The sequence below is a fragment of the Phasianus colchicus genome, chromosome 2 (assembly GCF_987193195.1).
Source record: "Phasianus colchicus chromosome 2, bPhaCol1.hap1.1, whole genome shotgun sequence".
In the NCBI taxonomy this organism is placed as follows: Eukaryota; Metazoa; Chordata; class Aves; order Galliformes; family Phasianidae; genus Phasianus; species Phasianus colchicus.
Window position 1 is genome coordinate 12917573 of NC_143437.1, and position 27461 is coordinate 12945033.

Consider the following 27461-nt stretch of genomic DNA (forward strand, 5'->3'; position numbering starts at 1 on the left):
CTTGGATCCTCCTGAGTGCTGAGTCTGGGGTGTCCAACAAGGCCCTCCCTGTTTACAGGTCCCAACTGGCCTCCCTAAGGAGGTATGGGCTTGCTGAGGGCAGTGGTACAAGATCTCTTGCCCCCGAAAGGCAAGAAATCCTGGGTTCTGGATTTCTAAGCACTCACAAGGAGTCTGTAGGTGGGCCTTCCCCTTCATGAGAAGCAGTGGCTATCAGCTCCTCAAGAGCTTTCAACTAAATGGCAGCAGAAAGCCTCACTTAGTGGGATTTCAGCTGTGACAAGCACCGACTTTTGCTTTTGGACTCCTCTTCCTCCCATATCATCCCAGTAGTGTTTCCCAGCCATTTTTAAACTCTCTTCTTTCTCGTGCAAATACAAACTAGCTTCTCTGCATCAGTGGACACAGTGCAAGAGACCAACACAGCTCTATCTCACACTAATTTCCAAAGCAAGTGTCCTGGCACTTCTTTTACATTTCAGCCAGAAATAAAGAACATCCCTTTGGATGAGATAGCTGCTGCTGGCAGCCTCAGTTTCTTGGATATAAAGTTAAGAACTAAGTGGACAAGATAAAAGAAGAATGACCTATATCCTTCCACAACATAACCAACTTAACTGCTGCTGTAGATGTGGTCCTGCACCAAATCACACTGCTATCTTCCCCACCCAATTAAGAGATGGTACATCATTAGTACAGAACAGAATGTACAATTCCTATTTGAGGTCTCTTCAAAATTAATGGGAAACACTGGACACCAAAGGAAATTTGGATCAAGTATACAGCAGTACTAAGTACAGCAGCAAGAATTTTAGAAAAAACTTACCAAAAGCTATAATCTTGATGCCTGTAAACATGCTTTAATCAGAATTCTGGATAATGTCTGAAGTTAAAGTTTTTACTTCGGAAGTTTTCCTCGTTTAAATTTTCCTGCCTCTATATTGCACTGTGGAGTACTTCTCACAAAGAGCTAGTAATATATGAGAGGTCCTGGCACAGAGACATCAAGTGGGGCTTCAGCTTCACTGATAATAAAAGGATTTAAAGTGAAGACTCAAAAATCCTGTAAAAAAAATATTAAGAAAATAGTCAGAATTCTGAATACTATTAGATAATGAACTTTCCAGCAAAGAACAGCCTCTTCACACTAATCACGTCCTTTATCCAGACAGATCAGAGACTGAAAACCAGGGCCTTTCCTGTGCCAAGTGTCTTTCATAATCGAGACCCTCCCCCTTCATCTACGCATACTTAATAATATTAATAGAGCATTAAAATATTAATGCTAGTAGACAAGGTCTTTCATAAAGCACATAAATGAATTCATTCACCCTAGCTCATTAGCTTAATCGTCAACCCTTTTACAATGTAACTGATTAACATTTTCATTGTTCTTCCTTGTTTTTCTCAGACTTATTTCTTTGGGGATCGAAAGATCTCTGAATACATAAGCTCCACAAATATCTGTGCACAACTGTACAATAGGAATCGTTAAAAGACAGCTAAGTAAAGGCTTTCACAGCTTGTTATTCAAAGGTACTGCGGGAAGCAACCATTTAAGAACCATTTTTATTTGTAGGTTTAATGCGATTATACACATTCATGAGTCCAACAAGATCTGCACTGTGACATTGAAGATACAGTACAATAACATTCAACATGAGGTACTTCATATTTATATATCTGTCCTTTATAAATAATGCTGTAAGCCTGCCAAAATCAAACACTGCTCCAGCACAAACGAGTGCTGTTACCTGAAGTTAGCTGCATTTAATTACATTAAAAAAAACCAAACCAAAACAAAACAAACAACAAATGAAACAGTTCAGTGCAATAAGCATGTAGAAATTAAAGTGTTTACTTAAATACTACTTCAGATATGCAGAAAGTATATTACATTATACTCCCTATCACAGATTCCCCTAACCAGGAAAATCAAACATACAAGTAGCAGAGATGGCCAGGTACAGTTTAAGACAATCTACCAAAAGTTATCTCTACTGACATTATGCTTACATTCCAGGTTGATACAGCCGATGCTTGCAAAACATCCATGTGTTCAAGCTTAGATACTACTGCTAAACTGACCAAATCTACATGTGGACAGCTACTTAAGTGCCTGGATGTCCTAAGGGGACTACAACTAGCCACCTTCTCAATACAACAGCACCTGTCAGCATCAAGCAGGACTCACAATCAAGCTCAAAAGCTGTTTCGGAGTGCTTATGTTTATTGATCCATATTAAAAAACAACTTTACATGCAGCAGCTCCTAAAACCTGGAAGGGACTCAGAGGAATTGAGCTAGAGGTAGCTTTCATCCTGCTTCGTCAAAATGATTTAATAAAACCAGCAAATAAAAATAATTAAATAATAGCTAATTTTATACAGCTATACAGTATTCCAATCTCCTACCATCTATTCCTGCCAACGTAACAGATAGCTTACCTTTATTTGCAGACAAGCAAAAAACCCAACAAAATTAAAAGTGAGAACCAGAGCTTAGTTATAGCAGTGCAGTACTGATTTGTCCCAACAGCTGAGGCACCTCATGCTTTTTTTCTCCTTAACTCAGAATGCAGCTTGCTACTGCAAGCAGCTTGTCAATCTGATATTCACTCCGAATTATTACATCTGCGTCAACCACTTGCTGTAAGAAAATTTAGCAGGCTGATTAGCATCTTGCTCTGCTTCCAAGTCTATTTAAATAAATGGAATTGCTGCTCAAAACATTCTCTCCAGGTAGATGACCATTACCTCACGATAATCTTAGACTCCTTTTCGCAGTCTCCTGAGCAACTCTTTCTCCAGTCCCCACATTTTGTTTATTTTAGGCTGCACATCTAAATATATTTAACTGGCGGCTGTTTTAAAATCTCTTTCTGTGAGTTTTCCATGGACCACTCTGTTTAAATTTCAGTAACAGTCTGGATTATGTACATCTGTTAAAAGAAAAAAAAATCACCATATTTTGAGGGTATTTACATTTTAGAAGGAACGTTGCTTACACACACACACGCATGTATATAAAACACTAAACAGTAAGATGGGTGAAAGGCATAGATCTTGTAGGGTAGTTTTTCCACTTGGCTCTCCTTTATTACCCAGAGGAAAGAACTGAGCTTTGGCCATAAAGTGTTTGTTATCTACACTCCAGTTTTTCTCATCTCAGATGATATTCTGGACACTGCAAAGTGTTGGCACTTAACAATGGCCAGAGGCCAGGGTTCCATCTGTCAAGAAACACATAAGAGTAATAGTGTCAAACTGATAAGAAATCTTATGGAAATAGATTTTCATTGCAAAACTGATAAGTCAATTTAGGGTTGTGCTACATTCATGTGTTGATGTATTAATCTTCAGACTGCCTTAATAATTATTTGGTCCTCTAATTTTGTTAAAACACACGTGCATACACAAACACACACACAAGAACCCACTTTGGAGATTAAATGAGTTGTACTACAATAAGTCCCTCTGAGATACAAGTGTCACAGTGCAAGGGTGAAAGATTTCCTTGTATTTAAATAGTACCTACATCTGTTATTTATACTTATTTCCTTCTCAGAAAGAGTTGTGAACCCTAATACTTTTCCAGAGATGACAGACATATGACAGGAAGCTTTAGAGAGGACTCAGATAAAGTGAAAGTTCCACATAAGCAGCTGTAAGAGATCCTCCTTACTTTTATCTAATGATATACACTAACTGAAACATGACCACATTTGGGAATCTTGCCTCTTTCAAAATTCTCATAGTATAAAAAAAAAGTCTAAGTTGGGACCGGTACGTTCTTTTGTTTCTCTACCACATGCTTCTAAATGTTTAGGAAGAAAATAAGAAAAATATAAAAACTGCCCTACATTAAATGCTAGATATTAACTCCTGTCTATTTAATGAGGATTTGAAGAAAAGCAATTTAAATAGCAAATCAACTTCAGTGTAGCAAAATTAGGTGAAAAGAGTAGAGGTTTCAACTTGTGTATGTAATTTGAACATGTGCAAGTACTTCCTTGCCTTCAAGATGGGATTCCTGGAGTATGAACTCTTAGGGTCACATGTCAAGCCCAAACCCTTACTCACTGTGTCCATGCATTCTGGTCAGCACACTGTGTAGCTTCCCCAAACAGCTGGCTACAGCAGAATCTCTCAGGATGATGGTATAAATATACACTTTTTCTGTTTAGAACTGAAGCACTTCTGTTAGCCTCCATGATCAAATCAGCTCAGCTGATTGGAATCTCTTCAGTTTGAAGAGTACGCAGAAGAGAGCTATAAAACAAGGCTCCTTGTTTTCTACCCATCTCCCCAAATAGTTACAAGCAAAGAGCGGGAAACAGAGAAAGAGAAAACTGATCAAAGGTGACAGCATTTAGTGGAAGGAGTTCTAGAGCCCACAAGATATGAGAACATCCTCTGGGGATTCAGGTGCATCAAAGCAAGGCTCAGCATCGCCAGCAAACAGGTATCTCTCTTACTAAGCATTCAAAACTTGCTTATTCATAAGAGCTTCCAGTTTAAAATTAAATATTACCCTTAAACTTCATCACCAATGAAGCTACAAGTACAGCAAGCCAGTAACTTGCCTGTAGCGTTTGTGACAAATAACTTGTACTGATCACATATCTGCAGATAAAGAGCTAAGCGTCAGTAGGTCTGAACTAGACAGGTTTTTCATAGGAAAAAATGCTTTGACTCCACACACATTCAAGCATAAAATATGAGTTCAGGAATTTGCCCTCCCTGTACCCCAGTGCCATTTGTACTGTCCGAAGAGCACTGAAACTGAACAGTCACTTTCCCACACTGAACTTCTGTCATTCCTTCCTGTCCAAAATAGCTGAGTTCATTACCATCCAAAATCACACTAGCTGTGTAAAAGGTGTCAGGCTCAATCTGTACTGGATATTCAAACCACACAGGGAAAGTGTTACTAGAACCATCTGAGAAATATTTGCTCAAGTTCTGGCCTAGGATAACTCCTTGTCGTTTGAGTTCAATCTTGGCACTGTATTCTGCTGATCCGCAGCTGGAGCCGTATAGCCCAAAGCCAGCTATAAACACTCTCTTATCAACAGCAAACTGAATGCTGTCACACCGGCCCCTGTAACGCCACTGGTTGCTGCGGTAAGCACAGGATTGGAAACGATGGCACCGCTGAGGAACAAGGCCTTTCCGGGGCTTGCTTACAAACTGTAACTCTGGCTTTTTGGCAGCTGTATACCAAAGGAAGATATCATTGGTTTCGTTGAGAGTCAGAATCCCAGACTGAGCAGCGCCATTTGCAAAGTCGTCGAGTGCCATGGTAGGGATACGTATCAAGTACAGCGCCTTTCCGAGGACTTTGCGCTTGTTCTCGATGGTGGCCGTTAGCTCCTGTCGCTGACACTCCACTTCGGCCCAATTCAGAGCTGCTTCGAAAACAACAATTTCTTTGGCATTCAGAGTCTCCCTTCGGAGAATGCTTTCAAGCGTCTGAAAATCAATGTCACAGAAGCCCTCGGACTTCAAAGCGAGCTCAGCTTGGGCATCAATCACTTCCCAACAGCGCTGGGTCAGGTCAGGTTCCTCGAATAAGCAGCTTTGGGAAAGCAGCACGCAGGCGTTCTTTGCACTTAGACTTGTTTCTAGGAAGTTGACGCAGGCGCGGGCAAGATGAGGGACGATGTACTTCTTGGCAGCATAAAGAGTGGCCAGGACAGTATCTGCAGCCAAATCAATTTCATCACAATATATGTATCTGAAATAAAACAAGCATGCTTAATGCAAAGGGATCATTTGTCAACATCTCAAAACTACGAAGAAGGAATATTTAAGTAGTGCTTTTGGGGAACACTGATTAAATCCACGAAGAAAACACAAGCTAAAATCATCACTCATGTAAGACCACAGAAGAGAACATGCTTAAATCTGAGGTGAGAAAAACTTCTCATTTGGTGCACAGAGTATGCAGAAATGGTAAAGTGTACAAAGAATGCAACTTCTTCAGCTGTTCTCCTTCTGTACACGCTTTGGCTAATGACAAAATATCGTCCTCAGAAGGTAGCTCCTCAAGTGCTAACTTACTTGGCTAACAGAACAGTAATGGAACACGTGTTACAAATGGCACCTGGATTTAATGTCCCAAGATAGTCAGTGGCGATGATTTATTGAGGTACATACCAACAGAGGAATGAAAACTAGCTTACTGCTAATAACTAGCTAATCTCTCAGAACAGAAATGCTATTAAAGTGTAACAGGTGCTACTCATCTTCTTAATTACTGATGTTTCTCTTTTTGTTAGTTTCCAAACGAGGCAATGAAACATAAAAAAAAACCCAAAAAGCATAGAAAATTAATTTTCAAGTTTATTAATGCCTACAGCATCATAGCTGCAATAATACAGTGTTTTCTTTCACTGTCAGCACATAAGGAGGAAAAAAAGCCTTTTACTATCACAGCAGTGTAGTGGAAGTGACGAAGGTGAAATTATATTTGTGACTAAACTGCTAGGATTCATCACTTGGAGAAATGAAGCATTGTAGTTTGTTCTTTGTAATATTTCATGCTTCAGGGCCCCATTTGCAGTTGGTGAATGCCATGTGTTAAAACCATGCCAAATGCAATTTTACTCTTCATGGGGATAAGCAAGTCTTGATGGTTACGCTTGATAAATGCACCTTCCTCTAGTGAAGATGAAGTTCTATGCAACCCTGGAGTAATTAAAATGTTCTAGTTAGCAAGTTGCCCAACACAATGCATTTTTGGCAGAACGGAATGTACTTAGAAAGGGGAATTAGTACCTACCCTGAAATGATTGAAGCTATATATGTATTTATCTGTATTTTCTTTCTTTTTTTTTTTTTTTTGCAGCTGTAGGATGCTATCCTCCAAGTCATATCAATAAATTGTACTCAGAGCAGATGCAGCCCAAGCAATATAACAAAATGGGAGAGGTTATGGACAAAAAGAATACTCCTACAAACTTAAAAAAAAAAACAAAAAACAACCCAAACCTTTATTACTCGGTTTCAGCTGGGCTATTTGTAACAACAAAGGCCTTAGGTATTTTACTGTCCAAAATATTTTGAATGTGTCAATCTATCTGGTTTTATAATTCTCCTCATTGCTCTCCAACTCTTTTCTCCCTCATATTACTTCTCTTTGCCTGCTAGTACCAAAGAGAATGATGGCATCTGTTTTATACTGAAATAGCACAAAGTTGCTAGTTTAATATTCATGAAAGTACAAAACTAATACCAGTGATTTACAACAGACAGCACAGATAGGCTGTCAGCAATATTCCACACTTCTCACTGTGCCAGTGCACCTCGATGCTGGTTGACAATTACTCATATTCCAGTTTCACTCTATTCTTATAAAGAGGATTTTGCTAGAGCACAGAGTTTGATGGTTTAATAACACACTCATCCTGGCTTAACAAGAGACCATAGTTCTACCTTGAACAGTCAATATTAAGATATAATGCAGTAAAGACACCAACTCAATGTGTCAGCAGGATTATGAATTTTAACAACCTTCTGACTCTATTTATAAAACTATAGAAAACTGCCAAGTTGATTTCACTGAGAGAATAATTCATATATGCATATCAGTCAATGTGCTATTTCCTATGTTATATCTTGCAACACCTTATCAGATCTTCACTCTAAGTATGCATACTATATATTAAATGAGAAAAAACAGTTATGCTAGAAGAATTCACTGTCCAGGAAAGAAAGTAACAATGTATTTTCTTACAAAGATTATTGCAGGTCCCTCCTGACTGTGAAAATCACCATATGAGAGATAAGACTGCTTTGGGATGGGTAAGAAGTCTTCTCCTTTAGAATCTGTATCATGAGCTTTATGCTACCCACCACTCACAAGACTTGCAGGCAGCACTCATGGGGAAGATTTCCTGGGGGGAGAGGAGTGATGGGCCCGTATCTCCTCCCAGGCTCCGCCCAGTGCAGCACATGCTTGGGATCATGCGATGAGGGGAATGCTGCACTGCTGAGCAACATCCTTTCCCATCTCTGCACAGTCACAGCTGCAGGCAGCTCCAGTGTTTGCAGGCACTGGAGCACTCTGTGGGCTCAGGAACACTGCAGCAGCAGAAATGAGCACTGGGAAGGTTAGCTCAATGTCCACAATGAATACAAAAAGTTTGTGTCATCTTCTGTTTTTTTAAACTAAAAGCCTAGAGGGTAAAGAATTCCAGGGTTCTGGTCATGTCTTCCAAGATCCTTCCCTAAATTGCCATGGGCAAAATAATTCGTCAAGACCTATCTATCAGCATTGATATATTCTCTTCTCTAGGTTTGCACTCTGAATATATTCCTTCATGACAACGATAAATTCAAAAAGCGCTCAGTTTTTACTTGGCATGTCACATTCAGTCACAGTGATATAGGATTCGCTATTCAAAAAGGGGGAGAGGTATCCAAGTATCATGTATTTGTGCTTTGTAAAAGTCTATATGAAAGCAAAGCACAAGTCAGAGCCCTGCATAAAACACCTGCAAAACCAGAGAGGCCCAATGCGGGGATCTGCAGCACAGCACTGACATAATGCTCTATCTTTACTTTACATTCCAGATCTATAGAATAGCTGTGTAACTTCAGCTTTTTTGTTGCAGTTATTGATACTTGCACAATTCTGACGTTCACAATAACCTATAAAAACCTCTATGCAAACTCTGTGTGTTGGTGGCACTGTAGAAGAACAGCCAGAGTTGCATATAAAGAAAAAAAAAAAAAAAAGAAACCACTCTAATCACAAGCTAGTCAAAAGAATCTGTGGAAGACAATAAGTAGCTAGTGATTACATCATTACGCGCAATAAAATCTGCAGCATATTGAAAGCATTACTATCAGGTACTAATGTATGCTCTTTATCAGGGTGCAATGGCAATTACTAAAGCTGAAGAGGAAATAAAAGTGACCTCAAAGGAATAGCAGTTCTGTGATAGGTGATTTCTCTTTAAAAACCAGAGTTTACAGATACATTCAAGGACAACTCAGCAGGGAAACCAATTTGTTGTGTTCACTTAGAAACAACAGCATTTCTTATGTCGTTTGCAAGAAGAAATCACAGACATAAATAACCACATAAGCTGACACCCCCAAGCACCCCCAGACAGAGTAAAACACATTCTACTCTTATCAACAGCCTTTTTATCACTTTCTAGATGCATCAGTAAGATAGATGAGGAGAAATTTAATTACCAAAAGCTCTGTTCAATATTTAGGGTGTGATTTTTTTTTTCCCCTAGGACCAGACACACATACAGCAAGTTTACAAAAAAGTTGTAACTATGCCATCATACAAACACAGCAATTCTGATTTTTTTGTTTGTTTGTTTTTAACTTTCTGCTATGCTTGTGAAGTGTAGCAGAGGTTTTCTTTTTTTTTTTTTTTCTTATAGCTGACAAATCTTTTTAGTAACTCCATTCCTTTGTGTGGCAACAAATCAAATCAATAGGCATTACAGTATACAATGCGCCCAAAGATCTGCTGTCAAAGTCATTATTTGCAACTGCCTACATCAGCCTAATATATGCGTGCCTGGAAGAAGAAGGGGAGACCAAAACCAGATAAAAGTTTGAAATACTTGAAACACAAAAAGGAGAATATTTCAAGCAACTGTTTTCTTTCTGTTCATATGCAAGTCTAATATACCGGTACTGTCATAGTTAAAGTATGTGGTACATCATGAAAAAAAATACATCCAGCAGATGAACGATGCTTACTTCAGCATTGCGAGAAAAGCAGCAGGCTCCACATCTGGTATACGGATTTCATCTTTGTCCTCAGCAAGTTCTCCATAGAACATTGCATGGAATACTGAGCTCCCAACGGCCAGGACATACTGTTGAGAAAGGGAAATCTTATTTCATGCTTTAAGCTGAAAAGAGCTGCCAACAAAAACAACGTGGGAGAGCCACTCTGAACATACTGGGCTTCACCGACAGGAACTTCAGTAAGAAATGAAGTCAAAGTTAAGAACAGAATTACACATTTTCCGCTTCATTTTACTCTCATGGGTATATATGCATTAGCTACTGGAAACCGCTCATATCCACTACACAAGTTAACTATTTCTAGAAAGTCTCAAGTGTAATATTAATCAACAGCACAAGCAGCATTCCTAACTTTGCAGTGACTGCCTCAATACAAGCATACAAGAAACAAAGAAAAGCAAGGGACAGCACTGCATGTAGCCTTTTACTGCATAGAATTACGCCTACCCCAGAAGAGCCCAGTCCTGCATATGCTGCATCCTGGTGTAACCGTGGGAGCTCTCCTGCCAGTCCTGCCCCCCCCCCCAAAAAAAAACAGACAATGCAGCTGTTGCTTACTTTATGTCCCGGCAGCCGCTGGGTCCCACCTGGTGGCCCGACCACAAAATGAACATCTGCCATCAAGTCATTGTTGAACATCACTGCATTTCTACAAACAGAGGCAACATGTTAATTTATAGTACCTAGTGCATCTGTGCAAAACAAACAAATCAGATTTCTGAACACTTTAAAGTTACCCACTAGCAGAATGAAAAGCAGATTACACTTTGTTTTTAGCTACATTATACATCATGTATGGGGAAAAAACAAAGCTCAGGTGTATAAAAATTACAAAAACTTTTCAAAAAGTGGAAATCAGTCAAATACCTACTAACACCAACAACATTGTTGCTTGCAGCCAGCAACATTCTTATTTACACTGTTTATTATTCAGACAGCTGCACTGTATGGAAAACAGATATGAAAATATTTTCCATTACTAGAATACTTTTCTCCGCAGAGAGAACTGTTTTACTCAGTGAATAAATGAATAGCTAAAAGTACACATTATGAGCATCTCACTACTTTTCACCATTCCATTCAAAGAACAAAAATAAACTTTCCCGAACTTACCTCTCTCTGATGGTCGGATAAAGTCCTTGCCAGTTTGGTGCTGGAATAGTGTTGTTGTTATTGAGATTTTGCTGGTGGTACTGCTGGACAGCAGTTGTATTAGTGTTGGCTGGTTTCTTTCGGGGAAAAATATCAGCAGCCATCTTCTTCTTCTTTTTGGTCTTCAGGGTAATGATTTCATAGCAAACTGGAGGCAATTTGCTGCTGCTGCTGTTGCTATTTCCCTTTTTAGAGCTCTTCTTGGACCTGTTCTTGACCGTCTCTGGAAGCATCAAGAAAAAGGTGAGACATTTCATGTTCTTTCCTTTCTCATCTACCATGAGTATACTTGTCTGTATAGCTAGATAACCTGACTAGCTAAGGACGTTAAAAAATGCACGTGTGAGCTGTTATACACGGAGCAGCAGAGCAGAGAGTTTCTTTTCCAGCAAGACAAGGTGACCTTTCCAGCATTCCGAGTAAAAAAAACAGGCTTTAAGTTTGATCCAGTACTTGAATTGTTAAATACATCCCCATCATTCCTGCCAGTTTTATTTCTTCCCAGCTTTCCTGACCGCGAGCCACCCGAAAGCAGCACACCCAGCACAGAGGCACACGCGCGGCTGTCGCAGCAGCTTCCCACCAGAGGCAAGCAAGACGTGCCGTAGCACCGCTCGCCTGCTCAGCGAGCTCAACTTGTGCGATGAGCGGATCCGAAGCGACCAGATATTCCAGCCCTGCAGATGGAGTCAGCCAGCACGCAGAGCCAATAGCTGAAGTCACTGATAACGATTGGACTCAGCCGCACAGTGACACCTATTGTAACGTACGCGGCTCCAACATTAAAGCGACAGCAGTTGCGCTCCTCGTTTAGTACGCAGTGCTAAGTAATAAAGGAAACTGCACGCACAGTTACATAAGTGCCTGACTGGCTAGAAGCGCGTGCATTTCAGCTCTCCTTGATGCTGCCTGGATTTCACAGGGGAAGGGATAAAATGTGGAAATCAGGTAGAGACATCTTTGAGCCTGAATGTTTCTGCGGGAGCTATTTCCACACGCAATTCATATTAGCATGGCTTCGTACGTGTCTAGGATGCTCACAAATCCCTACTGTGGCAGTTGTTCAGAAAGAGCACGCTATAAATATGGGAACCAAATGAAAGCAAATCAGCTAGCAGCAGCAAAGACAGCGACACAGTTAAACAACCCCCTTCCACGTAGTTTCTACTCCAATGTAACATGAATAGAGATGAGGTCACAGCTTTAGCTTTAACTCCTTATGTTTCTAGGTAATGTAATAGCTTTTGACAGGGGTCCCAAATGACTAAGTAGCATTAATTAGGCCAGCTTACACACAACATGGCTGCACCACATCAGAAGGGAACTTTTACATGTGCAATCAGATTAAAGCAAATCGGAGTGAATGTCAATGTTTCCAAGTATTCAGTGCAAATCTGACCAATTTATGAACTGCAGGCTGAAAGCATTTTCTCAAGAGGCAAACACATCCTGATTCTTTTAACAAATACTTTCTGAAATAAACAGGATATAAGATATGCCAATGAAATCATTTAAATTAAAAAAAAAAACCCTAATTTTCAGTCATTAGTTTACTTTGAATTAAATTTAGATCAGGTAGAAGGTCAAAGCGCATTAAAAAAATAAAGGCAAGAATAACAAAAGTATTAGGTGTCAACATTCCCATCTTAAAGCACTGGATGGGTTGATAATTCTAACATCATTTCACAATTATTTTCCAATTCAAAAGAAAAAATCCTCTTTGATCTTCAAGCAAATGTATCCATTAATTAGTGTTGCTGGACAAGAACATACACTGAAATAAAAAATTGACGGAAGGCTGGTGGAGAAACAGTTGAACTTGCTGAAATGCCTGTCAAGAATCTGCCATGGACTGAAACTGAAGCACAGAGATGCTACTCAGGCTATTTACTGAAAAAATAACTGCAATTGCCACAGCTACAGCTCTGTAACACAATCTTGGAATTGTAATGCCTAAGTGTAGATACTGCACAGATTATTAGGTCTCCTTGAGAGGTAACTCCACACTAAAAACACCAGCAGTGGTCATCACAAGATTTGGCTGCAGTGGTTTGATAAAATATTATTTCCAGACACGTATCTATCTCCTCTCTATGTTAATTTAAAAGAAAATGTTAGGTAAAACCTGGTGTGGCTGAAAAGTAGAGACCTGTTCCTAAATAGACGGAGAGGCAGATCATGCAGTTGCCAAAGAAATATTTCCTAGCAAGCTTTTATTTCGTTTTTTACTCTCTTTCTCACTTGTTTTTCTTTTTGATCTGTGATGGGTTCGTTTGGGACAAATTGACCACGTTTGTCATGTTGAATTGTGATGGTAAAAGAAAGGGTAAAGGAAAAGAAACTCATCCCACAGAGGGGATGTTTATAATTGCTCACAGCAGAGAACTTAGTGGAAATACAAAGTATTCTTGGATTTGTGCAAGTTTTTTCCCCCCCTCTTTAGGTAAACTTCCATCCCTTCCAGTTACAATAACAACCTGTTTGCCATTCCACAGGGGAAGAAGCGTACAGATACAGAGGAGCCACATGTCAGAAAATCTGGTTTTCATCACTGCAACTGGCAAGAGAAAGATAGAGGAGGTTAGGGGATTCATATGGGAGATTTGATTTTCATTCCATAAACCCATTTTACCCAATCCCACGGAATAAAAGCAAGGTCCCAACAAACAATTTAGCCAATTCTGTAGCCCAAAGATTACACCCATAGCAGATAAGGTTACCAAGATGCTACAGAAGAGAAACGGAATGACAGAGCCACTGTTTAACTCAGTCTAGGAAAGACTAATAGCAAATGTAAACTGGCAGCTATCAACCATACCTTTGACTTCCACAAAACACAATGTCAAACATGCTGTGCTCTCTTGTGGAAGGAGGACAGGAAAAGCTATGGCTGAAGTTTGTTCTGCCAAATCCAAAAGCCAGCCAGACCCCTAGTAACCAAAGATAAAACTTCACACCTGCTGACACAAAGCCTAACAGCCATCTTTGGCAGTTCCTAAACCATCCATCAAAATCTAGTCTCCTGCAACTGGGAAAGTATTAATGCTTCCACAACAGACCCCAGAAGTTCCTATGAAAAAGTTATGACCCTTTCCACAGGCTTCATATCACCTTTCACTGAACTTCATTAGCTCCAAAACAAACCACCATGTATCAGTTATTAGTCTCAAGTGAAGTGGAAAAAGAAAAGCACAGAAAGAATCAGTGCTTCTTGCACTCACTATTCTTTCAGTTTTGGCAGCAACTACCATCTATTTTCCCGTAAAATAGTTTTCCTCTTTTAATATACACATACTGTTAATGACTTACAGCTCACTGCAGTCAGTAAAAGCATGCTCAGATGTGTGCCCTGTTGAAAGATGAGTCAAAACTTCAAATTCAAAGCAGCCTGTCTCTGATGAGAGGAGCAAGGACTGTCTCTCTCCCAAAGATCTCTGAAGACTTGTTGTGATGCATTCCTCATTTTCTCCAGTAATTTTCATTTTTCTTTATTAATTATATATTAACAGAATGGAACTTTATAAACATCTAAAAAAGAGAGAAATATAATTCTTCAGAGTCATCAATATTAACTGGTAAGCAAAGTAACCACACCAAAAGTATTAACTTAAAGGGTGTAGGAAACTCCATGCTTAAATCTTAGCACAGGACTACATTATGAGGCTGAGCCACTATGCATCCACTTTCATCCTCCTTTCAAATGATACAGAGCAAGTTATAAGCCCTTGGAAATCACCTCCCAGCTAAAAAGTGTTTAAAACACAAACTGTCAAAACCAAAAAGAATTATTAATTTTACAGTTTAAATCCAAATGCACATAATGTATCTGCATTCCCAGTTGTAATTATCCTTTAAGACCATAATATGCTGCAAAACCATTGGGAAGGTTGTCACAGGAATCATATCGCACGCAGTGCTTGGTGCAACATGTATAGTTATGCCTTTCTAAAGGTAACTTACAACTGAGAAATCACTGAATTTCCAAGGTTGATGGGAACACTCTTACTCACACTGCATCAGTCCTTCCTTCTGCAATAGCAAGTATGCCCCAAATTTTCATTTTTTGTCTTCTAATAGGTTGTGCTTTTTCTCTATCTCACATTTAGAGCTCTGCTCTTCATGTAGAAATATGAAGTGGACAATTTCCTTAAAAATCAAGACTTCATCACAGTTCCCAGTGGGCTGCTACAATCAGATTCTGAACTGAGGAACAAATTCCAAGTAGGCAATGAGAACATGCATATATTTCTTGTTTTTGTAAAGTTGCCAAGTCTTTTCCTTGGCTGTTATTACGCCTATGCATTATTAAAATTCTTTGTTTAAATTCTGGATCCCCCAAAGAAATCAGTTTCAGATGGTACATCTCTATTAACCAAAATAAATATGCACTTAATATTTAACAGATCTACCTGTCCGCCGTTACTTCTCGTTGAATTTAAGCTCGCTCAAACACTAATTAAAAAATGATGTGTACAAGTTCAAAAAGCAAAAAAGCAAACAACAAAACCAAGAAACACAACCCAGACAGCCAAGGAGCTTAACGCTGTTTAACTATTTATGAATTATTTCATCACTTGGAAGAAACCACTCCATCCCAACCCTTCTGTCCTCACTTGGAAAGGGGACTGACAGCTCTATTCTTGATTTCCTCCAGTAAAAAAGCATGGTAGGATTGACTAAATCTCCCACCACCCATCCTCACACAGGTTTCTGATAGGCAGCACTGAAACAAACTATTCCTGTTTGTTGCAAAAAAAAGTTGGTCCCTAGGTCTCACTCAGTGAGGACTCCCTTAAAAAAAAAAAAAAAAAAAGACTAAAAGCAGGGACAAAGATGGGTAACGCTGTGATAGCTATCAAAGAAGTCTGAATACACATTAAAATAAAAATTAAAAATAGAGTATTTCTTTCTCAGAACAGCATCAATAGAACTGCATCTTGAACCAACAAAGAAGCTAAAATGTATTTTGCTATAGCTGGTATGCTAGCAAAATGCTTGTTTACAAATATTCTTCCCAACTCTGCTTAGCGATAATCTTAAGCTCTAAAGTATGAAGGTTAAAAGCCTCAGAATATTTTTATCCACAAAGATATTTTTATTTTTTTTCCCCCATGAACGCTCTTAGTGCTTTCAAGGAAATAAATACAGGGAGTTCTGAGCAGCCCAGTCAGCAGTTAGATAGAAGTTTTTATAAAATAGAAGAATAGAGAATAAAATTGCTTTTTATTTTCACATTCTTGTTATTTGCATCTCTGCACAACACTTCTTACTGGCTTCCCTACCAAGACAACCTTCATCTTTTTAATATGCCTTTTTTTTTTGTATCTGCAGACATTTTCATTGCCCCCTTTTGATTTTTACAGCAATATCCTTTTTTGAGACAAAGCAATCAAATCAAAACACAGTATTTAAGAATAACATTTATCCCTATATTTATTTCATCATAAACATCCTCCTTCCCTGCATGCTCACCAATTTAGGCTTGGCCCAAACCGAGTGCAGCATCTCCTCCTGTTACATTCTTCCTTAGCTGCTTTACCTCTGCCATTTACCCACAGTAAGAGGTTCAATAACTGAATGTTTCTTTCCCAAACATACTAACATAACTCTGCAAGATTTTTGTACACTGTGGAGTTTTGCTTTTCAAATTAAAAGTTCTGTTTTCAGCTTGATAAAAATAAATAGAGCTTGCATATTAAAGTGAGGAAAAATATTTACATTTATCATGCATTTTCATTATGAATTCCATGCCATGTTTGCTGTATGAATGGCAGTCTATAGAAAACACAACTGTATAAAAAAACATCCTATATTTAAAGAGTTTACAGTGAACAATAACAGTGAATTATCACACATTCGCTTCTGTGCATATGGAAAGAAATTAAGTGAAATGCTTCATCACAACGTGAAACGCATGATTTTACCATCCTGCACACATAGTTTGGCAACTGCAGGTAGAAAACATCCTAGAGCAGAGTTGGCAATTTATCCTATAAACACTCATTTGCTGCTTCATAGCTCAAAGTAAGAACAACAGTTATAAATGGATGCTTGAGATGAGAAAACCTGCAGCTACAAAATGAGAAATTCAAGGTTACAGGTGATAGGCTGTTTTTCTACTAGAAGTGATAAGTTTTGCTCTTGACAATCCATGGGGTCAAAAAGGTAAGTTCTTTCCTAGTAGCTGCTTTCTTTTGTTGTTGTTGCTGCTTCTAAGCACGATACTGCAAACCTGAAAGCCTTCCACTCCTTTTCTAAGACAGGGGTCAACTTTAATTCTATTCTGCCTCTTATCAAAACTGACCTACAAAGGAAAGATCAGATAGCTCAGGAAATTGGTAATGAGATACAGTGGTTTTCATCTCTAGGTCACTAACTCTAAATTGACCGAGGTCAACAGTAATCAAAAGTCATTAGCATTTAATGATCATTCAGTGCCCTGTGAGAAAGAAGCTAGCGATCTCAGTGCACTTGAGAGAAACCAGCACTACAATTACTACTCACATGCTGCTTATTTCAACAGATTGTGATCAGGTAACTACAGCCACAACTTCCCTTCCTATCTTACAGGCAGATTTTATACTAGACAAACCTCTATTCTATCTTTAACTTGGCTCAGAAACACTTCATTCAATTAGTTATATTAGAACCTACAAAGATGACAATCCTGTTCCCTTCCATCACTGTCTCCCAGATGTCTTTGTTTCCCTAAACACAGCTCAGTTAAGTCTGCCAAAAGGTAGCACAGATAAAGAGAAGACAACTTCTCAGCAAGATCTCACGTAAGAGCTCATGGCACCAGAAGAGTATCTACCCCATCAAGATCCAAAGGGACAATGTATTACCTTTGATTATGTTAGCATGTAATTCAAGGATTTTGTTTTTCATGAGCGGCTCACCTACTTACACATCAAACCAGTGATGAAGTACCCTGTGAGACATGAGAGAGAGGAGGACATTGCAACAACCTGCACTGTAGCTGCTCAGCAGCCTGCAAACTTCAATTTCCTGAGACCGCCGTGCTTTAAGCTGCTTCAAGTTTGCAACTGAACAAAGTTAAGAAAACAGAGGAGACTTGAGAAGCTCAGTTAGGTGTTGTAACATAAACATTACCAGGTCTGCCACGGTAAAATGGCATCATGCCAATCCACAGGACCCTGAACTTTGCTAGATGTGAAATGACCAACTTACAACTCAACACAGATCTGTGACTTGGCACTTCTGCTTACAGAAGAGTGTACCTGGAACCATTCAGTGTAAGTATTTAAAATAAGTTACAAGGGGGGAAAATGGTACAGCTTTTTGTTTCCAGTGCATTTTAAATGACAAAAGACTATCCCAGCTAGTGAAAAAGGAACAGGTTAGTCCATCAGCAAAGCAAAGAAATGCATTATCAAACACAGTAGCTCTCCTTTCTTAAGAGAGTCTCAAATCCATGAAGAAATACTCATATAATTTTTTGACAGCTGCCTAATAACCCCAATTTTTGGTTATAAGGCACCAATCACTGCATCCAAATAACTCAAGGAATGGACACAAACACTAAGTCCATTAGACTGCACTGTACTCAATTAATTTCCTTTCACCACATGTTAGAAGCTGTGGATCTTGTTGCTTGCCCTTAATTTTGTTTCCAGGTTCACACAGCACATCCAGGTTCTGCTTGGATTTAAAATGGTGATTCCAAAGGGAAACAAAACCACTGCCAAACCATGATCTGCTTAGATGTTTCACAAAATCAGATTTACTTTCTTCCACGGCAAATATTTCAGTCACACTTGCCAATTAGATCAGCTATGCTTTAGTATTTTGATTAATCTCTCCTCCTCTTTACAAGTGAATGGCAGCTCACTTGCAGTAATGAATTTTCAAGATGGACATGAATATGCTCCTTAATTTCTGGTTTCAAGGTATATTTTCAAGCAGTTAGACTTATTTGTGCAGGAACACCAGGGTATCCTAAATGCTAACTCTCCTTCACAATAATGCTGTCAAATTGGCTCTATTTTCAGAGCTGTTGTAGAGAAAAAAAATGAAGGAGAAAGTAATTACAAGCAAGAAAATACAGGAATTTTAAGGGATTGTGCAAGGTAAACCTGCATGTGCATCAGTTTTACATATTATAAAACTTTGCCAATTATGAAAGCCTTTATTTTTTCATATACGTGCAGCAGTATCATCTCAGACTGATAGAGAAAAATCAAACAGCACCTAGATGTTCTATGTATGCTGTTATGTGCACCGTGCACCCTAACATCACACTGTATACCTTTGAGCTACATGCCCCGACAGAAGTTGAGCAAACTAGTAGGGCTGGGATTGCTTCCACCTGAGTTAAACTGGGCACTGAGGACCTCAAAGTAGGGCAAAACACTGTTCCTTTGTTGGAGTGAAGTCACTGCATGCATTTCTATTGCAAATAATAAGCAGCTTGCCTCAGCTCCTCCCCAGTCTCAAAGAGCATGGCTTAAGCTTTCACCCACACCCACTGCTAGTAGGGCAAGGTGACACTGTAACACATCATGGATTAGTCTTCAAAGGGATTCTGTTCACCTTAAAAGCCCGTGTATAAAACCTCACAGCTACTCGGTACAAACAAACGAGCTACCCAACCAAACAGTTACTTTCTGCTCTCAAAAAACCTTTGTCACCAAGCAAGCACTGAGCAAAACATGAGGTAACAAAACTATAATGCTGGAGAATGTAACATTTTGAAGCAAAATGACTCCTTTACTTTTCTGTAGAGTACCAGAAACTGCAGCTAGAGTGGAAGCAAAGTGTAACCTGGTACATGAGTACCCACCCTGTTAGATGCGCAAGTTACCAACTCATTCAGAAGCATACTGAAGTGGTACCTGACTGACCTGGTATTCAGGGTACCAGGTAGCCTCACAAGGCAGGTAACAGGGCCAGACAAGGGGACTTTTCAATGTACCTTCCACATCTCTTTTCTGTGACAATATGCTCTACGTACCCAGAATGCCCAGCAGACATCACCAACCTGCCCATCTGTATTTTAAAATGCAAATACTCTGTGGACGCTCAACTCACTTAAGTCACCTTTCACTTCAGCGTGCTGAGTTATCGAATTCAAACGAACCAAGAGGAGCAGAAAAGAGACAAGCCAGGCCAGAAAAACAGAAAGCCCGCAAATACAAATGAAGTGACTAAGCTTTCCCCCTGGGTAAAACAAAAACAACAGCCTGCGAGATTGGAGAGCTAGTAGAAAGTCACAAGAGAACCATCTTGAATGATCTGACAAAGCTAATGATGGGCACGAATGACATTTTGCTGCAGAACTAGCATCCTTCATACAACTTCACACAATGGACGGAGGCCTAAATTTCTTCAATCAGCATAATGAACAGTAAGTCATCATCAGACCTCTGCTTTAATTGAGCCTGCCATAGCACTGAAACTTTGATTGTAAGCATACCAGCTGTTTTGGAACTTGAGACCAAAAATTTCTATCACAAGTTCTAACAAGCAAGTATCTACACAGTAGATATTACTACCAATAGCTGAATCCTTTCTCTCAGCCTTTTATGGCAAGCAAAGAGGAACTCCGGATTGCTTCTGAAAGGTGTTTCCTTTGGGGCAGAGCTGAGGATCACTGGAAGTGAAACACCAGGGAAGTTATCATGCATTCTGCTGCTACTGCTGCAGAGAAATAGCACTGCACGCTACGTTCAATTCTGGCAAACTTATTTCAAATGCAGAAGGTCCTGAAGTATTTAATTCCCTAACAGAATTACCTAATAAACTGCCAAGGTGTGACACGTTACAACAAACCGCACGTAATTTCTGTAGGCAATGATGAGAGCGGCTCCTTCCCACCAAAACAAAACCTGTTCTAAGCCTGAGTCAGGGAACGGACGGTTACGTGACAACCAAAGGCACCCCGTGTGCACACAACCCAACACCACGTCTCTCCACCAACAGGGAGCCGGGGCCACTGAATAAAAACTTACGGTACGAATTTAATGCTGAAAAAAAATCAGCGTTGTGAAAACTGCGTATCGCACAGCACAGGAAACCTACCCAGCCTTGGGTGCCTCAATTAGGAACGCAGGTAATCACCTGAGGAGCGCTAACCGCGCTAACTTCAGCTTCTTCCTCACGCGGGGCGGGAACAGCCCGCAGTCTGGCCGCGGAGCACAACTCCGGAGGCGCCGGGCCTCCAGAAGCGGCTCTGCTCGCAGACACGCGGACACGCAGCCCGCAGCTCGAGGACGGCGGTCAAACAGCGCTCAGTTACCCGCTTTCCCCCGCGAAGTTTCGCAGCGCGGCGCACGGCCGGCAGCCCGCAGCCCCTCGGGCCGCTCTTTGTACCGCCGCCTCGCGCGGCTCCGCGCGCCGCCCGAACTCCCGCTCCCCAACTTTGGCGGAAGGCTCGGAGCGGCGCCCGCCGTACCGGCGCCCAGGTGCGGCCGCTCCGCCCCGTGCCTCACCGAGACTCCCCGGGAGCCGCCGGCTCCTCCCCGCCTCGGCCCCCGGCGCCGGGCCCCTCCGCTCGCGGCGGCTTCCTCGCCCCCCCCCGGCCCCGCGGCGCCCGCGGCCCAGCGCCGCCGGCCCGGCCCTGCCCGGCTTACCGCCCGCTCCCCGCCGCCGCCCGTCGGCGCCGCCCGCCCGGCGAAGGCCGTAACGGCCGCCTCGGCGCCCCCCGCACCGCTGACCCGAGGCGCCCTCGCTCCCGGGGCGGCGCGGCCCCTCGCAGCGCCCCGCGCGATCCCGCCTCGAGAGCGCGCCCGCCCGCCCGCCCCGCGCGCACGCGCACGCCGCGCACGCTCCCCCCCCACCCCCCCACTCCTTCCTGCACAGCCCGCACGGCGGGCGCGCGGCGCGGAGGGGCAGCGGCGCTCGAGCACGGCGGCTTCGACTCCAAAAAGCGCCGAAGCGGTGCCGCCGTAGGGTCAATAGAGCGGCGCGGAGGTGCGTCGGGACGCCGGCTCGAGCTCAGAGCGTGGGAGATGAGCAAACAGAGGCGTTAAGGCGCTACCGCCCTCCCCCGTCGGCACCGCGAGCCTCGAGCGCTGCGCTGCTGAGCGCTTCGGAAGCGATCGGAGCGGGCTGCAGCGCTGCGCGGAGCGGCGCCACGGCCCCGTCAGCGCCGCGGTTCGCGTAGCGCTGCTCTCCGGCCACAGGGGAAATTAACGTGTGTTGCTGGCTTTTATTTCTCAAAAGCCTAGCAAAGGGCTTTATTTCAAGGTTTTTTGTGTTTTCTTTATGCCTAAAGAGACAATTATTTCTGTTGCTCTCTGGCTGAAGTCCCTCATGACGGTTCATTTGCACTGGTTACAGATGTTACTTCAGCACATATCTCCGCAGTGTGACATAAGGCACATCCGTGGGTAATCCTGTTTAAATATTTTAGCTATTAAAGCAGACACGGAACTACCCAGCAACTCTAATGACCGTATATGTACACACTCTATAGCTCTTAGGGCTTTCACCAGAGAGAACGTGCTTTAAATTACAGTCTGCAAATGAGTATTTAATTGGGACTTGGAAGGCTAACAAAAATATTCGTTGTCTGAAGTGAATTTAAGCAGCGGGGTTAACCTGGATAACCACTGTGATTTTCCATCCTGTCTTCAGATGGAAGGTAGAAGGCCTTTTTGAAGCTCAGCTAATTCAGAGTGGTAAATGGCAGAGAGAAGCCCATGTCTCTTGTTTTGAGAAAGGCTTTTTGCAACCTGGATTTGTGATCCCACATGGAAAAACATGCTCTGGCCATGGAACTACTCATTACGCTCACCTGATTTGTATATCCTGCTTTAAAAGCATGCACAGACCAGTAGTGAGCTCATTCTTACCTCGAAATAAGGCAGGCCTGCTGCAGCCAGATCACGCCTCCATTATGAACTAAAGGAGGTACAGCCCACTGCTGAAGTGTCATTAGTTGCTTTTGGTCCTCCTCACCTTCAGGCTGTGTGGATTATACTCCCAGCATGAGCTCAGCAGGACAGATTTTTGGGATCCTCAGAGCTCTCCTGAGTTTCCGGCCCAGTCTGCTCAGCTGCTCACAGAAGCCTGGACCATGACTACTTTTCATGTCTCAAAGAACACCAACCTGATTCAAAGCATACAGGCATGTGGTTACTTTTCCAAGTCAAGAAGACCTCTGTGCAGCTTGCTATATTCCTTAGAGATGTGCTAGTTATCCAATGCTGCATTTTGCTGACAAGTTTCAGCCCAACTCCAGAGCAAACAAGCTACCATATGAGCTAGACCTGAGCAGAGCTGCAGTATGTGACCACCAAATAAACTTTCAGCAGGGGAGGAAAAAAGCAAGTACTTCTGGTGTGACTGCATGTTTGTGTCTTCTTTCCTTGTGCTGATGCTGTTGCCCAGGAACAGCTGCAGTGAAGGCCTCTCCAGAAAGACTGGATGCTCCTCATGAAGGAAGTCTTGAAGGCATATGAGAGCAGGCTTTCCCTGAGTGCTTTGAGATGAGTGAGCAGGGAAGAAGACCAATGTAATGAACAGGGAACTTTTGATGAGACTAGGAGAAAAAAAGAGCCTACCTCCTGTGAAAGAAAGTATGGGCATCTCCGAGAGACTACAAGGAAGTTGTGAAGATATGCAGGGAGAAATTTAGAAAGCCCAGCTTGAACTCAATCTGGCCACTGTGGTAAAAGAAAACATCTTTTTTTTTTTTTTTTTTTTTTTCCAAATATATTAGCAGTAAGGGAACAGCTAAGAAGAATCTCCATCCTTTACTGGAGACTGTGGGGAACATGACCACTGAGGATAAGGAAAAGGCTGAGGTTCTCATTGTCTTCTTTACATCTGTCTTTAATAGTCAGACCAGTTGTCCTGAGTGTACTCTATTGCCTGACTTGGAAATCTGGGATGGGGAGCAGAATAAATCCCCCATGATTCAGGTAGAAACAGTTACAGACCCCTTATCTAGACTGTCACAAGTCCATGGGGCCAGATGGGATTCACCTGAAGGTTCTGAGGGAGCTGACAGAGGTGACTGCCAAGCTGCTTTCCACCATCTATCAGCATTCCCAGTCAACTGGAGAAGTCCCAAAGGATTGGAGGCTTGCCAAGGTGACTCCCATCTAAAGTAGGGTCTTAAGGAGGATCTGGGGAACTACAGGCCTGTCAGCCTTACCTCAGTGGCAAGAAAAATTATGGAACAGATCATCTTGAGTGAGACCACAAGGCATGTGCAGGACAACAAGGGGACCAAGCCCAGTAAGCATGAGTTCATGAAAGGCAGGTCCTGCTTGTCCAACTGTATCTCTTTCTATGACCAAGTGACTCGCCTGGTAGATGAGGGAAAAGCTGTTGACGTTGTCTACCTAGACTTCAGCAAAGCCTTTGACATTGTCACCCACAATTTTTCCTAGGGAAGCTGGAAGCCCATGGCCTGGGCAGGTACACTCTTTGCTGGGTAAAGAACAGGTCCAAAGAGTGGTGGTGAATGAAATTAAATCCAGCTGGCAACCAGTCACAAATGGTTTTCCCAAGGGGTCGGTATTGGGGCCCATCCTGTTTAATGTCTTTATTGATGGTCTGAGTGTACCCTCAATAAGTGTGCAGATGACAGGAGGTTGTAAGGAAGTGTCTCTCAGCTGGGCTGAGGCCAATTGGATGAAGTATACCAAGACCAAGTGCCGAGACCTGCGCTTTGGTCACAACAACCCCATGCAACATTACAGGCTTGGGGAGGGTTGGCTGGAAGACTGTGCAAAGGAAAACCACCTGGGAGCATTCATCAATGCTCTCCTGAACGTGAACCAGCAGTGTGCCCAGGTGGCCAAGAAGGTCTGGGGAGTCTGGAGCGCGAGGAGTGACTGAGGGAACTGGGATTGTTCTGTTTGGAGAAGAAGAGGATTCAGGGAAACATTATTGCCCTCTACAGCTACCTGGAAAGACAGTGTAGCAAGGTCAGGGTCAGCCTCTTCTATGTAACTAACCATACAAGGAGAGGCAGTGGCCTCAGGTTGTGCCAGAGATGATTTAGGTTGGATGTAGGGAAAAACTTCTCCAAAAGAGTGGTCAGGCACTGACACAGGCTGCCCAGGGAGGTGGTTGAGTCACTGCCTCTGGAGGTATTCAAGAAATGTGTAGATATAGTACTAAGAAGCATGGGCAACATTGGTGTTAGGTGGATGGAGAGACTAGATGATCTTAGAAGTCTTTCCCAACCTTAATGATTCTATGATTCTTTTGGAGTGTTCCCTCATAGCTTTGGGACTCTGCTTGCTCCCATCCCAGGTTTCCAGGCAAGCACCAGTACTGCCTACCACAAACCGAGGGCTATAGCACTGCTAGGGAATGCGAAGCTGTGCATGGGAGAGCTGATCAAATTTTTTTTTTTTTTTTAGTGTCTGCAAAGCCATTTAACTGGGATAGACTCTGCCATGTGTTTCTGGCAGGATAATAGAGTCAAATATTTTTGTTCAGTCACATCCAGACTTGTCTGTTCTCTTGTCTCAGAGATTTTCCAGGTATTGAGCAGCATTTTACAAAGACTTACTAACTTGAAGAGGCATTTAAATATTCGTTTTCCAGTTCAGCTTGTATACTCAGGAGGTTTTCCTCAAGTGCTTCAGGATTTAATTGCAATTTCTCCAAAAGCATTTTTCTACCAGGTGCTTTGCTACTGCTGGCCGTGCCCCCCATGTCTACCCTCACCTCTTAAAGCTTCACTGAGTCTCTCTGCACAGCTTCCCGGAAAGGTTATTGTCTTATGCTTAATGGGGAGGAAAAAAAGGCAGTACAAGAGATTTACTGCAAATGGAAGCTATTACTGCAGCAGTTATCAAATGAAAGAACAATATAATAATGTCTAGCCATAAAGATATGAAGAGTTGCTTGTCAGAGGCAAACACCCAACGTGTGAAGTTAATGTGCATGGCTGCTGCAAGCTCATTTTGGCAGATAGGTTCAAGTCCTTGCAGTGAAACCCCCAGGTGTTCTGCAGATACTGAGGCCGTAAGATGGATAACCAAAGCATAAGCAGAAAGAGTGAGATGCACTGTCAGCTTTCTCAGAGCTGGAGATTTACACAAAACAGAGCTTGGCCCAATCTGATGTCCCCAGTGCACTGCCATGTCCCCTGTGCTTATTTAGGCATCAGAAGCCTCCAGAAGCTGAATCCTGTTATCTCCAGCAGGACTATAGCTCATTGAGGCTGCTGAGCCTGACTATCGGGTTAATACTTAATGAAATAATAGCAGAGGGTGTTGGATTTTGTCTGCCCTTAGACCTGTAAGGTCAAGTCACATAGGCTGTGGAACTAAGCTAGAAGATGGCACTTTCCAGTTGAGAATTCAGGCACATACAGTTTTCCTCTTCTCTCCCAATTTTGCCCTCTCCTGAAGAGCTGGGACAGGAATCCCTTCAGGCTTAAAAAAACTACTGTTAACCTTTCCAAATTAGAAATACATGAACTAGTAGATATTGTTGTCCATTACAGAGCAGGAATTCACATGACATCTGCTAACATAATAACTGAGAGGTAAATGCACAGAAATACCAGAACCCCCAGTGTGAATTGTGGCCTTAATACAGAGGAAAAGATCTTGTGCATGTTGAGGCTGCAAAATGTTAATGCAACCTGAGCACAAGAGCAGCAAAGGAAAAAGAGTAATGTCTGTGGAGCAGCTGTACATTTTTTCAGAAGTGTTATATCAGTGAACGCTAATGAGAAAGTCCTCCAGCATCCCACAGGGACAGAGTGCACTAATTCAAGTCCAGAGGTGGGTGCCCACAGTTGTATGAGCCTTTCTGTGCCTCCGCCCTCACTCATCAGAGAGGAGTGTTGAAACACCAATCTCACCACATGCTGCTCAGGGACCCAGTGCTAGTACCCCCTTCTTCAGGTACCCTTGCAACCAGACAGATTGTTGCCACTACTGCCGAGCTCTCATGCCAAGTTTAGTGACTCTGCAGATGACTAGGATGCCCCTGACTAATAATCATCAGCATCAGGCACTAGCCATATCACCTCTGCAGGTCTCCTGCAGCAGCACACACATAATTTGCTCTCAAATAAGACATTAAACTCTGCCTCATTGTCCCACTCATCACACATCTCATAACTCTTCTTTTGTTTATAAAGAGAAGCCTGGTCAAACATCCTACAGACGTGTGGCATCAGCTGTGGGTTCAGCCCAGCACTCCATTGCAAAAAGACCACGAAAGGGTATGGAGAAGCTGCTGGGGCTTTCTCTTCCCTTGAGCACTGGGGACAGGAGAGGCTTTTGTAGGTAATCGGAAGAGTTTTTGATTCCTGAGAAGTAACATTTACAACTGACACAACGCCCCAGCCATTTCCCCACTAAAATCACTTACATTTAGCAGCACAGTCATACCTCCTTTCCTGTTGTCCAGCTGTATAAACTACACCATAAAACACTTCCAAGTCTTTCTTCCAAAGGCTCACGCTCCTTCTGCAGTCTTTTATAGCTTCGGCATGCAGTCATGCCCCAGGTGCCATTTAACTCTTCCCTGTCTGCCTTAGGAGGGCAGTAATATTTTTCCTTTGTAACCATGAGTTGTGGT

The 27461-nt window shown here is 42.1% G+C and overlaps 2 protein-coding genes across 8 annotated transcripts in view; both read right to left on the minus strand.

Annotated features, from left to right (window-relative positions):
* Positions 1 to 2843, minus strand: part of SPTLC3 (serine palmitoyltransferase long chain base subunit 3) — a 293417-nt gene extending 290574 nt beyond the window's left edge. Inside the window, exons 1-2 of the mRNA XM_090134807.1 lie at positions 2757 to 2843; positions 827 to 1063 (exon numbers count right to left, since the gene is read on the minus strand). The gene's annotated coding sequence lies outside the window, so the exon portion shown is untranslated. The remainder of the gene's footprint in view (positions 1 to 826; positions 1064 to 2756) is intronic.
* Positions 1552 to 27416, minus strand: BTBD3 (BTB domain containing 3). Of its 7 annotated transcripts, none has more exons than XM_031598121.2 (6): positions 21530 to 21643; positions 13415 to 13494; positions 10899 to 11160; positions 10344 to 10434; positions 9735 to 9853; positions 4650 to 5739 (listed from the first exon to the last, which is right to left on the minus strand). In XM_031598121.2, exons 3-6 carry the CDS (start codon positions 11039 to 11041, stop codon positions 4707 to 4709), a joined length of 1386 nt encoding a protein of 461 aa, XP_031453981.1. In that variant the 5' UTR covers positions 11042 to 11160; positions 13415 to 13494; positions 21530 to 21643; the 3' UTR covers positions 4650 to 4706. The 7 variants fall into 7 exon arrangements, 6 of the variants coding, with proteins under 6 accessions (XP_031453981.1, XP_031453972.1, XP_089990937.1 ...); XM_031598112.2 differs by lacking the exon at positions 21530 to 21643 and adding an exon at positions 14247 to 14459; XR_004167591.2 differs by lacking the exons at positions 13415 to 13494; positions 21530 to 21643 and adding an exon at positions 1552 to 2649 and having other exon boundaries at positions 2757 to 5739; positions 10899 to 12014.
* Between the last annotated feature and the right edge of the window lie 45 nt (positions 27417 to 27461).